At 38.7% G+C, this 16,490-nt stretch overlaps 1 protein-coding gene across 1 annotated transcript; it reads right to left on the bottom strand.

Annotated features, from left to right (window-relative positions):
- Positions 1-7,624: 7,624 nt before the first annotated feature.
- On the bottom strand, positions 7,625-15,340 carry LOC142142980 (cystatin-2-like). The gene is made up of 3 exons (XM_075200723.1): positions 15,070-15,340; positions 10,482-10,598; positions 7,625-7,820 (listed from the first exon to the last, which is right to left on the bottom strand). Exons 1-3 carry the CDS (start codon positions 15,280-15,282, stop codon positions 7,737-7,739), a joined length of 414 nt encoding a protein of 137 aa, XP_075056824.1. The 5' UTR covers positions 15,283-15,340; the 3' UTR covers positions 7,625-7,736.
- Positions 15,341-16,490: the final 1,150 nt, after the last annotated feature.

Raw genomic sequence — 16,490 nt, 5'->3', positions numbered from 1 at the left:
GTAAAGGTGACTTGCCCAAATTAACTCACAATCCTAGAGGTTTGTGAAACAATTGATACAGCTCATTATTTTATTATTATTATTTATTTATTATTTTAAATACTCATCAAGAGCGAAAATAGACACAGTATTGATTTTCACAGAACTGGTCAGCTTGGTGCCAATTTGGCTATGCTTCAAACCAAACCGTGGCCTTTATCGAGTATGGCTCGGCACTCAAATCTTAAGGCTGTAGGCTGTGTGAAGAGGAAGAATAATCTAAAGAGGCACACTGGGGAGAGTGTAACTGTCAATCAAAGTTCAACCTCCAACCCCATTAGAACCATCCATTTGATTAAATTACACTTTGCAGTTTTTCTTCTTAAATACTGCTCAATCGAGCCTTATTTGTGGCTTAAATCAATCATGTGAGTGAATGGACTGTTTTTATATTGTGTCATTTTTTGGTGTGAAGCTTTTTACTACATTGCCCAGTGACCCTAAAAATGTGCTTCTCCGCTGAAGTGCAAACTCAAAATGGGTCCATTAAAAGTATGGGAGGAGACCCGAATACCAAGATTGTTGCTAAGTTCAAGTATTTTTTAACAGTGGAAATGGCCGTGTGTCACAATTCAGGAGGCTGGTAGGACCCTTAGACCTGCCTAGTTTAGCGCTACCTTCTGGGAGGCACGGAGTCTAACAACACAGGAGGTTTTCACCAGTGACCCCCTGCAAGGGGATATGGGTTTTGCTGCTCCTGTGCTGCAGGTCACGGTCCTTCTAGTCGGTATTAGGTGAGGTCTATAGGAGATATGGAAGTTGCGCAGGTAGATACAAGGTAGTAGAAAAAATACTAATGAGTGTATTTCACAACCAGGAGCCGGATCAGGCGGATTACCGCAGGTGGTTGCAGAGTCCAGAGAATGTTCAGAACAGTGTGGCAGGTATAGCAGAATATACAGATCTGCGACCAGGTGTATCCTTGTGACCAGGTATGCTAGTGAGCATTGGAACTATGTCAGAGGGTATAAAACAGTATGCCGCAGAGGTCCGATAGTATCCAGGACACTGTAGCAGATGTTGAACGGAAACAGGATCTATGGCCAGATATAGGTATACTTAGGTCCAGATATGCTAGGGAGCACAGGAACTGGATTAGGCGGCATAACACAGTAGGCAGCAGAGATCCAATAGTATATAGGACAGTGTAGCGGATGTAGAAGGAAGACAGGATCTGCGGCCAGGTGTATACTTAGGTCCAGATATGCTAGGGAGCACAGGAACTGGATCAGGCAGAATATACAGTAGGCAGCAGTGGTTCAGACAAAGTTCAGAAGAGTATATCGGGAATAGCAGAATATAAAGAACTGCGACCGGAGATATCCTTGGGTCCAGGTATGCTAGGGAGCACTGGAACTGGATCAGGTGGAATACCACAGAACACATCGGAGGTCCAGTAAAGTTCAGAACACTTGTGGTAGAAGTAAAATGGAACAGGAGAGCCAGAACAGGTCCACAAACAAAGAGAGACTTCAAGAACTGACACAAATTGAAATAAAGAGGTGTCTTAAATAATACAGCCAATACAGGGCAATAGCCTATAGAAGAGAATAGGACCTAGTGCGCATGCGCAGTCTGCAATCCAAGATGGTGCCAACCGTTGGAAGCAGCGGTGTCTAGGGCGCCGAGACACCTTGCACCGGCCCTGGGTCAGAGGTAGTTGTATGAGGGCGGGAGGGAGAGTATTTTGATATGAGATTTGAGATTTATGCAGGAATAGTGTTGTTGAGGGCTTTGTAGGTAAGGGTGAGTAATTTGAATTTGATGCTGGAGGACACAGGGAGCCAGTGTAGGGATTTGCAAAGTGGTGCAGCAGATGTGGAATGATGAGAGAGGAAAATCAGTCTTGTATCTGCATTTAGGATTAATTGAAGTGTGGATATATGGGTGTAAGGTATGTCAGATAGCAGGAGGTTGCAATAGTCAAGACGGGAGCTGATGAGGGAATGGATAAGAGTTTTGGTAGCATGCTGAGTATGAAAAGGGTGTATTCTGGCAATGTTTTTAAGGTGGAATCGACAGGACTGGGAGAGAGTCTGGATGTGAGGAATGAAGCAGAGAGTGGAGTTAAGTGTGACACCAAGGCAGCGAGCTTGGGAGACTGAGGAAATTGTGGAGTTATTGGCAGTGAGGGAGATTTGATGGCAGGTGGTGACTCTGGCAGGAGGGAAGATAATAAGCTCTGTTTTGGACATGATGAGTTTTAGGTAGCATTGGGACATCCATGTGGAAATAGCAGAAAAACAGTTGGTTACACGAGATAGTACAAAAGGAGAGTAGGTCAGGGGAAGAGATATAGATTTGGACGTCATAAGCATAGATGTGGTATTGGAGGCCAAATGAGCGAATTCGTGCCCCAAGAGAAGTTGTGTATAATTCAAAAAGTAAAAGACCAAGAGCAGAGCCTTGTGGGACCCCAACAGATAGTGGGAGTGGAGGGGAGGAAATGCCAGAGGTAGAAACACAAATGAAGCGGTTCGATAGGTAGAAAGTGAACCAGGAAAGAACTGTGTCATGAAGACCAATGGAGTGAAGGGTGTGTAGAAGAAGAGGGTGATCAACAGTGTCAAAAGCAGAAGACAGGTCCAGGAGAATGAGTATAGAGAAATGACCCTTAGACTTTGCAGTAAGTAGATCACTTTTGTGAGAGCAATTTCAGTGGAATATTGGGGGCGGAAGCCTGATTGCAGAGAATGAATGAATGAAATGAGAGGAGAGAAACTGAGACAGGCGTTTGTACACTAATTGCTCAAATAGTTTGGAGGCAAAGGGGAGGAGAGGAATAGAGTGGTAGTAGGAGAGGGTGGTAGTGTGGATTGAGGGAAGATTTCTTTAGAATTGGTGAGATGAGTGCATGTTCAAAGGAGGATGGAAATGTGCCAGTGGAAGAAGGCAGGTTGAAGAGGTGAGATAGAGGTGGGCATGCAGTGGAGGAGAGGGAGCTGAGAAGTTGTGAGGATATAGGGTTCAGGGGACAGGTTGGCAGGGTGAGATGTTAGCAGAGACAGAGATAAGTCTAGTTACTTTTTGTAATGTCCTGTCTGTTTATATTATTGCCTAGATCTTTCAGAGGTTCATTTTGTGTATTCTTTCTGTTTGTGTGTTAAATTTTTCTGGAGATTCTTTTCTATTTTCAACAATTAGCTGAATCAAATACATAGAGCATGGGTCTAAAATCCAATACCATTTTTTAAAAAAATCTTTACTTTCACAATTAAATGTGGGTTCTTTAAAGATTTTTAGGTCACCACCTCGGTTATGCAGCGGAACACTTCAGCGTTTAAATGATTTTACACAGCTGATTCTCTTGGGAGTACACAGAACTTTTGGGATAATCACTCACTCTTGTCCTCTGTACTGTCCTCTGCAGCAGCTAACCAATTTCCCTGGTATCAGGTTATGTACGAAACATGTTAATACCTCTTGTCCATTCTCCTGTCTGGATAAGGACACTAAACACAGGGGCAAACGCAGGATTCGAGAAGGGGGGTTTCCACGCCACGATACCAATGGGCGTGTTCAGGGTGTGTAGGGGCGTGGCTACAAACACACACAGGATCAAACACACAGACATGTAAACTGTCCCATACACAGACAAGCACAGACTCGCATATACACAAACACTCAGACATGTAAGCTGCCATATACAGATAAATACAAACTCACACATACATACATACACACACACACACACATTCTTACCTTCTTCTTCTGCTGCCTCCTGCATCACGCCCATGCTGGCTGTGTGGGAGGAAGGGGCGGGGCCAAACTGCTGGCAGAGCTGTGCTCACACAGCAGGGGACTGACTGGGAGATGATCGCAAGTTACAAGCAGTAGTGTCTGGTCCCAGGAGAGGGGCCAGCCACTGTAAGCATACGTCACCCCAGGTAGGACAGGGGTTTCTGGGGACTAGGAAACCCGCCCGGGTGCGCCCCTGAAACACGTTACAGGTCCCAGGCTGTGTTCATATGGCTGGGTTGCCTGCTTCCACAACTCTACTTACAGCATGGTCTGATTTAGCAGTTTTGGTTCGTAACACTATCGATCCCAGCAAGACTGTAAATGAACTTAAGATCTCTATGCTATGCACATCTTGTACATGCAATCCAATATAAAAATATTTCATTGTATAGCCATGTACATAAACATCTAACACACAAATTCATTCCTACATAATAATGATACACAGCTTAGAGTCATCAACAAATATAGATAATGTATTTTCTAGGCTATGTATATCATTAATAAAAAGTTGAAAAGGGCAGGGCCCAATACTGATCTGTGCGGTAGACGTTAATTTGAATATGTTACCTTTATAATTACCCTTTGTTTTTTAGTTTTCTACCCGTGTACACACTTTTGCGCTAAACCTTTTACTCTCATTATATGTATCAAATTGTTGTGTGCAACAGTAATGAACACTTCATCAAAATCACAATATATTATATTAATTGCACTATCGAGATCCAGTTTGAAAGTGTTAAATAATATTTTTTTGTTAAGGCCTCATAAAGCCTTTGTTCAGCCATTTATTGTAACTTCTATAGAAATATTATTTGCTAAAAGAGATTATTAATTTTTCTGCTGATATGCAGTATTACAAGATGTAAGCCCATGGCCTTGAGGTTAAGCTGACATAGAGAACGCCTGAAGTTATATATCAAGATATATGAACAATAAGTAGCTTCATTTTTAGCTTGTGGTCTGGGAGCTGTGTCCATGACGTTGGACATGGCACAGGAGATAAACCTCCAGCTCTCCTTGAGATAAGAACAATAAACTCATCTGTCCTTAGAAGGGGGCGAAAGTAAACACCTCAAGAATATGTGAGAAAGTTAATCAGCAGCGCATCCCATAGACTATTGTATGCTTATGACGTAGGATTCATTTATTCAGTAGGCTATACAAACTTGTATCTTTGTATCAATAAATCAGAGAATATTCCTTGTATACTGAACTTGGTCTGTGTCAATTCTCTCCAGCTGATTGAAGCGTTTCCAGATATACTTGACACCACAGGGAAACTTGGATCAGAATTTTAGATCTAACAAAAGTTACCTCCTCATAACAGCTAATCATATTTGTTAGGCATGACCAGTCCTTCATAAAACAAAGTTGACTCTGTTGTGAAATTATTTTCTACAATAAATTTCAGAATTGCATCTTTCAGAATATTTCCAAATACTGTTGCTCAGCTGCCTCCGAAATATTTTTTTGTTAAATTGCGAGAGATTCCATTGTCTGCATAGGTTATGGCAACATAAACTAATTCCTGCCATTTTTGTCTTTGTGTTTGTGGAGAAAAAATAGTTTTCAAAGATCAGATTTTTTTATATTCTGTGATTCTTTACATTCTGTATCATTTAGTGGACCAAGCCTTATTCTTTTTGCTGTTTATGTACTTCAAAACTGTTTAGGATTTGACTTGCTGTCCATATTTCAGCTTCAATCTTTGCTTTTATATTTACATATTTTGTTATATTTCTTGCGTTTCCATAATGATTTTTCAGTCCCTTCAGTTTTATCAGTTAAGATGTTCTCTACCTGTTTCTTATCACCTCCCAAAATGTAATCACTTTGTCTACCTTTTATTTCTAGAAATTATATTGCCATACAGCATGTACTTGCAACATTATTTATTTAATAATGTTTTCAAAAAATTCTCATTTGATTTATTTACTTTTATCTAAAAGTGCACTTTTAGATAGTCTCAGTCTGCAGCATTCATGCTTCTTTGTGATGAATAAATTTGACCTTCTAAATTAGTTCTGGCAGGTGATTGAGTAATGATCCAAGTCCGTCAGAGGAAAACTGGATATCCCAGTGGAAAGGGCCTTATCAGATATTACCACAACTACTGCTGTAAAGCTAGTATTTTCTGGTTGGGTACATGCATCACACTGTCAGCCACTCGGAATCATACCAACAATATTGGATGATATGAACTATCCAGCCTATCTCCCTGTACCTACACCATGGATTACCAGATCAACGACAATTGGAAGACGTGACTCTTTGAAGTAGGCCTCAGAGAATAATGCCCCCTCCTGCCCAGTCCTAGAAGGGATTTAGAGCTTCACTATTGATGAGAACATTTAATCTGTTATGTTTCTCTTCTGCTTTCTGGCTTCTTTGCCAGGATGGCACCTAAAGGTTAGTAGCCAGCAGACCTTATTTTATTACATTGTGTTAATATGACTGAGCAAATGTTTGCTGGTCAAGTAGAAATGCACATTCTAAAAAGAGTATTTTCTATTTGTAGTGAAATAACATATTCTTACTTTTTAGTTAATATCTCTGGTCTGTGTTATTTAGCATGATTGATATATGTAACAGAATACCCTTACATTACTCATTTTAAATAGGTTGAGGTGCAAGAGAATCCCCAATACCAATACCAGAAGTTATATGAGAAATAGAAGCCTCCATAAAGTTTAAGGATTATAGTTGGTGGAATAAGATGATTATGATCAATGGAGGGAATGATAAGGCAATTACAGAGTTGACCATGTGAAATGTGTAAATGTACAGTATATTAATAAGTAGAATTTTCTTAGTTGTAGATTAACAGTATTAACCTGATGACATCTAAGCACAATCCACCTGGAGTTGAGAATTGACCAAGTATGATGAGCAGGACCATGAGAGACTGATTTCAAGGGCACATTTAATTTTACGCACTTTCTACTCTCTTCTAATGACTCTTTCAACATCTCCCCAAATTGCTTGGAGTAAGTCATGTTGATGACTGTTTCATTGCATGTGGCACCTTCATGTGTCTGAAGCTTTTTATTACATTATTCAGGGTTCAGAAATGCTCTTCCCTGCTAAAGTGTAAAAAGACAGCTGTTCTGAGCTGATGCAAAATTCAGTCCTTTTGTGGAGTGGAAAAGGCTATGTGCCCCTCCGCACAGCAAAACACATCCAGAGAACTGTGCTGTCACTTCCACTTTATTGTATATCAATAGCCATGCTCTGCAAAAGGAGATCTTGTTTAGGCATTTCTCTGTGAAACTAGGTGCACCATACTTTGAAACCAACTCCTGTCTTGTACTATATGTCCTACTGGCCTGTGTTTTTCTTTAAATGTCATCTTGTTCTGCACATCTGTGTACTTTGGTGGAATGGTGGGACCAACACTGATTTTGGACTGTGCGTCAGCTGTTTTTCACTTCGTAAATTATCTCCACTTTGTTTTCTGTGATAAACATATGCTTATTGACATATATATATATATATATATATATATATATATATATATATATATATATATATATATATATATATATATATATTACAGTATGTCTTTCTGTTTCTAAATCAATGTAATATTTCTCTGTATATACCCATAAATACTCTGTAAGTGAATTGTAGGTTTACAATGCTTTGCTGTCTGTCACAGTATCCTACTCTTTGCCTGTATATCAACCCCACCTTTCTGGACAATTTATTTAAATGATTGTTTCTAATGCATTGTATTATTTATTCTGAAATGTTTTACTAATTTAAGTAAGCATTTTTTGGTGTGCATTTATTTATTTTTTGCCATTAAAAGTTGGAATAAAAATATATAATGCTAATAATATCATATCAAAAGCACAAGTTGTTACAGTTTATTATATTTTAGAAGTGTATGTACTTGAAATGAGATAACTGATGACTGAAAAGTGAACATCCACCCGATGTAACATCTTCTATTATTGTGCCTTGCAGGAAGATGATAGAAGACCTTCCTCATTCTCCCATGGAACATCCAGCACTGTGAATGTGCAGAATAAAGTCTGGAAGATTGAAATAAATTAATTAGCACTTTTACAAACATTGCACATTCTATATTATAAATATTCACTTCACATATCACTCTTCTCTCACATTGTTTGCCCTATTCTGAAGTACTGTACATATAACTATAAAATAAACTAAGATTCGCAAACTGAACAAAATGTGGGTACTCACTGTAAAATTGCTCCTATTTATCTGCCAAGAACATTTCGCGGAGCACATCCACTTTACAGTTTGTGGCATTGACCACCATTAAAGGGGACTACATTCTCTTTTGTAGGTTTGCAGATCCTAGTGACCAATATGCAAAATACACGGCATACAGACCGTGTCCTGGAAGCCACAATACAATGCAAACCCCCAAATTAGTGTGTAGACCATCATATCTCTGATGACTTTACTATCCAGAGAGCCCAAATTTCTGCTGGTGACACTATGCAGACCCAAATGAATTACTTTGCACTCCACTGTTTCCACTCTGGTGTACAGCATGCTGGAGATGAAGGTTCACCTCGACAGGAAGCCATTCTCAGTAGTCTGCTTCCACAACTCTAGGGAATCACTGGCGCTATACACCGTTCAATCTGTGTGTTGGGATCTCCACCTACATGATGGCTATGCATTACATCTTCATCTCCAGCAGAAGTAGTCGTACGTACGTACGTACGTACGTACGTACGTACGTACATAGATAGTTCACAGAGATTTGGTGAACGGCCAGAACTATTCATTTCACAAGCTTCCTACACTCTCATTGGTGAATGGCCAGCACTATCCACCAATGAGAGTGCTGGGAGCCACCTACTGGGTATGACTGAAGCCATGGGGTGTGATTTTGGTGGCAGCATCCGGGAGACCATTTCTTCCTGCACTAAGTATTCTTTCTGCCTTTCCTTCTGATATAAGACTACTTGCCTTTTTATTTTAGTGTTCATCTGATTACTCCTACATTATTAGTTGGTGGATTGTATCCGCTGACAGGCAAAAATTTCGCAAGACAGTCATGATTATCATCAGATAAAGGTGGCATATTGGTAAAGGAATGTGACCTCACTAAAAATGGTTGCGGCATTGGTGGACCTAAGACAATTTTTTCTTGATTTTGAAGAATATTTATTGGTTCATATTATAGCTACACACACTTGTATTTAAAAATAATGTAAGTAACTTGCACGCACATCCGTCCGTATTCAAATGCAAGCATATGTCAAGAAATGTTTCCATTTGAATCTGAGTATAAGTACACTCTGGCTATACATTACTTGCCGTATGCAGAAGGAAAGAACACAGTTCAGGATAGGCACATGCATATGTGCAATATAAAGTCTCATCAGAATGCATGCAACAAAAAATATTTTATAAAATAAATTTACAATGCTTAATACTATAACCACTAATCAAAAATATGCTTTTAAACATAATTATTTTACATGACATGCATAAATCAGGATGTTCTTAATGGTACTGTATATAAAATGCATTTTTATAGCTTCCCTTAAATGTAAACACATTTTTGGCATGCATATGTGTAGTCTTCACTATCTGTCGTCACGTACACCTGCCCTGTAGCTGGTGCAAGTGATATGGCTAAAAAACATGCATCTCAGAGACGCCCTGAACTTGAATCATTCGCATGTGGATACGTTCGACCTTGGCACGCCCTTACTGTACATTGTCTATGTTAGTCGCCCCCTCCCATCCCCTTTAAACCATTGAAGAAGTAGGCTCGCAAGTGGTGGTTGAAAATGAATCATGCGCATAGTAAGGTTGCAAAAGTCCATCAAGCTCAAATTTTTCTAAGCCAAAGCTTAATTCTAAATTGTGTGTATGGATTTAAATCAAGTAGATATATTGTCAAAAATCCATTTAATCCGTAGTTTCTGATGTTTTAGTTACAAGTGAACTTTTATAATGATACTATCGCTGATGAAAATTCAGGTGTAACTGAAACATCAGAAACTAAGAAATAAAAAATGGATTTTTGACACTATATCTACTTGATTTAAATCTTTGAGTGCCACTCTGTCTGGGTATATATTTTTTAGCAGGATTTCTCACCCTGCTCGAGAAAAGCACCAAGGTCAGTTCTCTTTATTGTATTCTACTGTATTCTACTGTACAGTAGTATTCATTGTGTACATGAATTAATTCCAACTTGTGTCAGGTGAGTCCCAGGTTTCCCATGGCTGCTAGTGCTTGGGAAACACTTGCCTATAAAAGCTGTGTCCCGGTAAGCCTTTAGCCCAGATTAAAAAGCATAGCATTTGATCATGGTAGGACTGACCAGAATGGGAAGACTTTGGCGTGAGTTGGTCAGCTTAACATATATTGCAATATGTGGAACTAACATTCCCTCTTGTTAATATAGAAAAGTACTTAGTACAGCATTAATTATGTGTTTGGAGAGTGCAGACTATCCCTGTTTGTGTGTGTGTGTGTGTGTGTGTGTGTGTACACGTGTGTGTGTGTGTGTGTGTGTGTGTACACGTGTGTGTGTGTTTCTTCACTTCAAGGAATCCCAGCAAGGTTTTCGCTTTACATTTTTGCTTTCTTTAAAGATTTTTCTTAATGTATTATTCAAAATTAAATAAGATTTATCTAAAAAAATTATAGCAAAAACAAATATTTGATTGTATCTTTAGTTGTGCAAAACGACTGACCTGGGCAAGTTTTGGGTCTTGAATGAAGTCACAGGATTGTGTGTCACTCGTGGCGGTTTTCTTGCATTGTGTCTTCCCAACTTCTACTTGCAAAACGTAGCGTACTCCAGCAACAACCTATGAAAAGAAAAGATTACAGTTTTCCTAAAATTACTAATCATTGAATATAATTATATTACTAATTTTTGGACCGTCCTATTAACTTTGATGATAATCCCAATTACATATTTATTATCTGTACAAACCAGTCAAATCCCATCCTCCCACTGTCTACACTTATTAAAGAAGAACTCCACTCACAACGTAAAATCTAACTTTGGTTGTAGTTTATTATGATAACATTAAATCTAATGTATTACTTCAGATGTGCTGTTTGTCTGATCAATTGACTTTGTTCAACTACATATGATCTATGTAACTTTCCTGTACACTAATCCTGCTTGACTGGTTCAAACAGACACAACTGCTGTTTATGACCCTTGCCTGTTAACTTACCAGTGCATGCAAATGACAATAAGAGTTCTGCTTGTTTGAACAGTAAACTCCAAGCAATACTAAATTTTATATTTTGGGCGCAGGTCTTTGAATAAAATATCTACATTTTACCCTCATCCCCGTGCTCATAATTTATTTTCACTGCACATATAATATATTTGTCCATATTAGTAATGCACCAAATCAAGGAAAACTCTACACTAACACTGTGCGCCATCACAGGGGTGCCGTGGCCAGGACAAAAATAATAATAATACCAATCCGGATGTGCCCAAGACCCACCATCCTCCTCCCCCCTCACTCCTCCCTGTTCCCTTCTTACTGAATATCAGGCGTGACATCATCATGTCTGACATATTTAGTGAGGAGCTGCGCAGAGAGGAGCTGGAAGAAAGAAGACAGAAGAAAAAGAAGAAAGAAGGCTAAGTAAGGTAAGTAAAGGAACAGAGGGGAAATAGTGATAGGAAAGAGCGGTGGATGGGAAAAAGAAAGAAGGAGGGGCAGTGTAATGGTGAAGGGCAGTGTGAGCATGAAGGGCGCACAGTGTGAGCATTAAGGATGCACAGTGTAATGGTGAAGGGCAGTGTGACTATGAAGAAGCACAGTGTAATGGTGAAGGGGCAGTGTGAGTATGTAGGGGCACAGTGTAATGGTGAAGGGGCAGTGTGAGTATGTAGGGGCACAGTGTAATGGTGAAGGGGCAGTGTGAGTATGTAGGGGCACAGTGTAATGGTGAAGGGGCAGTGTGAGTTTGAAGGGGCACAGTGCGAGCATGAAGGGGCACAGTGTGAGCATGAAGAGGCTCAGTGTAATGGTGAAGGGGCAGTATGAGTAAGAAGGGGCACAGTGCAATGGTGAAGGGGCAGTGTTGAGCACTAAGGGGAAAAGTATAATGATGAAGGGGCAGAGTGAGTATGAAGGGGCAAAGTGTAATGGTGAAGGGGCAGTTTGAGTAAGAAGAGGCCCAGTGTAATGGTGAAAGGGCAGTGTTGAGCATTAAGCGGCACAGTGTAATGGTGAAGGGGCAGAGTGAGCATGAAGGGGTAGTGTGATGATTTTGTACTTATTGTTGTTTTAATTTGTTTGAACTTATTCCTCTCAATAATAGCTGTAAATTGTTCTTTGACAGAAATATAATTGAAAAAATATATAAAAATATTTTTTTGTCTTGGATTTATGTGTATTATTTTTGCAAACACACCGTTCTGTTCTGCCCTAAATACATATTATGTTATTTTGACCAAACTACTTATAAAATGGGAATACTCAGTAATTATTTTGGAGGGGTGTCTTGAAACAATTATAGAGACACCTAAGGGTGCCAGGAACTGAAAAATCTTGGGAACCACTGCTCTACACCATATTTTATATTTACACCAAATACACCAAAATAACATGACACTCCAATTAATTTTCTCTGCCTGCATCAAGAGTATGAATTCAAGGAACTGAAGCATTTTAAGCTAAAGATTTCCAGTGACAAAAACTGTCTAAGGATGAAAAACATGGGAGGCATCGGAGCCCTAATTATATAGTGACTTATTTCACTTCTGTTTCCATTCAATATCAGCCTGCCCATATTTTACCCATAATGAGCCTGATGCTGAGTTGTATAGTTGTATGTAAGGAGTTTGGGAATATCAGCACTGGGCTGGTTTGTCCTGGGCGATGTGTGCGGTGGGGGGGGGGGGGGATTCAGCCCCATGCTGCTGGTTTTTATCCCCCCCAATTTTACAGATAACAGCCGAGGCCGGCAGCACTAGAGTTAGTTTTACTTTTTGGGTGTGCTCGCTCGTTTTTAAAATAAGTAAATAACTTTTTCAGGTGTGAATGTTTCCTTGTCGACATTGTGACTGTCAACTTTACAACTTGTCGACCTTCGCAATGTCGACATTTTAACCCTGTCAACCTAATGAACATTATGGTATCAAATTGAAATAAATTAGGTCATGTCCTCATCCGAAAAAAACATGCTTCCCATTTACGGTGCAGAAAATTGCAACTGTAGACAAGTATGCCTGAGTACACACAACCACTACCTTCATCCCAAAATACGAATACCAACCAACATATATAAACTTTTCTCCATAAAACATTTATAAACCCTCTAGCCTATGGTAATTCACACACACAGAAGCTAGCTCTGCTCTAACCTATCTAATGAAATACTCCATCTAACAACAACCTAATTACTTAATCTACCTGAACTACCGTTAGAAATGTTTCCTCCCGTACATTGCTTACAGAGCTCTATTACTTTTCTGTAGACATATAAGAAGTAGACTAACTTATTTGTTACTAATATTCTAAGATTTACCCTCTAAGTTACTGATATAAAAATTATTATTACACAATTACTATAAAGTTATTTATTAACCATACAATATGCAGCTGGGCAGTGCATTAGTGAGTAGACTGACTGTGGTTGTCAGGAAGCAGATATGGTGGGCATTTAAGTGACTATGGTTTGCTTGTGACTGTGTTGGACTAGTGACTGTACTTGGCACATGGTTGTACCTAAGCCCTGCAAAACTGCCTCTTCCCTACCATAATTAAATTGCAGCCAGAGCTGTATCTGGTGGGTATGTGACTGATGAGCAAGAGGCTGTTATAATGTACAGGTCAGAATGTATTGGGCATAAAGCAGTTATGGTGGACACACACTTGTATTTGGTGTATCTGTGACTTTAGCAGGCATGTGGCAGTAGTGCTTGGCGTAATGCTACATTTGGTGGCCATATGACTTTAGTGACATGAGGTTATCAGTTATGCTGAGGACTTAATTGTATATAGTGACCATGGGACTGTGTTGGTTAATAGAAAGATATGCTGGGCACTGGTCATCACCCAAAAAACACCATACCTACTGTCAAGCATAGTGGTGGCAGTATTGTGCTTTGGAGCTACATCTCTTCAGCTGCCTTCTATCCTAGACAGGATAGAAGGCATAATTTTTATTATTAAGATATTTTGGCACAAAACCTGCTGGCCTCCCTCAGAAAGCTGAAGATAAAGAGGAATTTTATCTTCCAACATTATTAAATGATCCAAAGCACACATCCAGGTCAACCAAGAAATGGTTTCAGAAAAGGAAAAACAAAATCTTGACATGGCCCAGTAGGAGCACAGTTCTCAATTCCTACTAAAATCCATCGAATGACCTAAGCAGTGTCATGCACAGGAGATCCCCTTGCAATTTGATGGATCTTGAACTTTTTAAGGAAGCTGTTTCAGAGAAGTGTAGGATCGAATTGCAAAGTCCAGGGGGTAAATGTATTAAGCAGCGGATTTTGCAAGTTGCAGATATTCTGCGATTTTGCAGGGAAAATTTAAAACAGCAATGGCTATCAAGGCAAATTTTGCCTTGAAAGTCACTTTGGGGAGATCTCCGACATACGGGTGATTCCAAGAAGAAAACTGCAAGAAAGAGTGGGATTCAATTACTAAAGCAAGAATACTAAGACTGACTATAAGATCCATTTGAAAACTGTGATTTCTGCCAAAGGAGGTGTTAATAAATACCAAAGTTTTGCACAAGCCATAGTCATGTTTTTTTTTAATATTCAGCAACTAAATAGTAATTATGCATTAAAATCTGCAGAAATATGTTATATTTAAGATTGTACCCTACAGAGGTTGGGTTAATGTTTGCATAGAATTATTCTTCTCCCCAACTTGTATACAGTTGTTTCACATTTATTAGCTCTCATCAGTGCAAGATATGAACCAATGGTTTCTGGATTATAAATCCTGGGGAGTACCCAAGCAGAATGCACATTTTATAGGGAGGTGATTTACAGCTGTATTCATGTTGGATTGATGTATCTGCTCCTCTTGCTGCATCCATGCTATGAAGCTAAATTTTCTAGAATGTATGGATGGCCGGTAGCAGCAAGTAATGATGCTCTTACTGCATTGTTTAACATGGAGAGCTCGTAGGCTTTATCTAACCTACATCACTAGAACCCTTATGGGTGCATTATTTGGGAAGTATGTGCTACAGAAGATAAAAGGTAACATGGGAATAAATATATAAATGTTGGTGGTGATTATTAGCAGAAAAGATACAAGATTCACCATATTTGTATTTTACCTGGGATTCAGCTGACACAATCTTCGCCAGTTTGTATAAGTATTCTTGACTTGATTGCCGATTGAACGCATTAACAGCAAACTTGGCAGCCTTTATGACATCTGGGTCACTAGGATCATCCTTCTCCAGACCTCCAACAAGCATTTCACTAGACACAAAAACTGACAAGACAGACAGAGCCACCAAAACGCTGAAAAATACCCCTGCGGCCATGATGTATCGTATTGAAGGGTATGAAGGAAAGAGAGAAGAGACAGAGGACTGACCTAGGACTGGTTATATAGTCCCAAGCACAAGGACACGGATATGACATGTCTGAAATGAGATAAGACTAATGTGTTTACAATGTTGCGTATTTAAGATGTAAGCATTCCTTACTTAATAATCACATTATTTATATATGTTCCTAATCTCTACTCCTGGCAGCATATAGTGGGAAAATCATACATCACACTGCATGTTATCACAAACACAAAGCAATCATTATCTTATCCAAGATGGAATGTCAATACAGTTAATGTATCAAATAAAAAAATAAATACAATATTATTATATTTAAATATTCAAGCCAGTAAAAGACGTAATTGTACCAGTCTTATTGGTTTGTACAGTGATTACTGAGGACTTAATTACAAAAGAACTTAACAGAATAACCTAAAGCTATATGGAAGTGTAAAATACTCTTTTTCATGATTATGCCTTCACACAGTCAATTTCTAAGTGCCTATAAATATAAAAAAGTAAGCATCTACGTACAAGAATGGACTAAATATCAGTAGAAATTGAGTAGCAGCAATTTTGGGATACAAGCAATATACAAATAACTCTTTTTACATAAAAGTTAGTAAGAATATGTTGTTTCAGTAATAATTACTTGAGTGGCATGAAAGTACAACTGGATTTTGATCATTATTGGTGGTCTACTTAATATACACTATGGGCCTGTGTCATTAAGGAGAGCAAAGCAAAAACAAAAAACAAAGGAATAAGTTTGCTCCTGGACAAACCATGTTATAATGCAAGGTGTGCAAAAATAGTTTATTTTTTTACATATAAGGAAAATATTGGCTACTTTTTCATGTAGCACACAAATACTTGATAGTTTAATTTTTACACTGAAATTTAAAATCTGTCTCCACATTTAAATTTACCTCCCCCTCCAAAGCAGCATGATTTTGCCAAGGTACAAAGTTACTCCGTTTTTATACTGCTGCACGGGAAACTAACGAGCTGTGGGCTACTGATTAATGTTAATGTAAATTGATTAATTATAATAATTTCAATATTTTCACTGACTATTTTATAATAATTATATTTTATTTCACTATAGAGACATTAAAACTTATATTAATTTGTAAAATTATTATGTTTTTTTTTTAATTTCTGATTGAGTTTAAAGTGATCTTAGCATCTTAGCACTG

The sequence above is a fragment of the Mixophyes fleayi genome, chromosome 3 (assembly GCF_038048845.1).
Source record: "Mixophyes fleayi isolate aMixFle1 chromosome 3, aMixFle1.hap1, whole genome shotgun sequence".
Classification (NCBI taxonomy): domain Eukaryota; kingdom Metazoa; phylum Chordata; class Amphibia; order Anura; family Limnodynastidae; genus Mixophyes; species Mixophyes fleayi.
The sequence above is the reverse complement of the archived record's forward strand: the minus strand, read 5'-3'. Positions and strand labels throughout refer to the sequence as shown.

Excerpts from the sequence above, each read along its gene's own strand:
- LOC142142980 (XM_075200723.1), bottom strand. The coding sequence starts at position 15,282 with ATGGCCGCAGGGGTATTTTTCAGCGTTTTGGTGGCTCTGTCTGTCTTG. Across the intron at positions 10,599-15,069 it reads TTGTGTCAGCTGAATCCCAG|GTTGTTGCTGGAGTACGCTA; the intron begins GTAAAATACAAA and ends TTCTTTTCATAG. Across the intron at positions 7,821-10,481 it reads AAGACCCAAAACTTGCCCAG|ACTTTATTCTGCACATTCAC; the intron begins GTCAGTCGTTTT and ends TCAATCTTCCAG.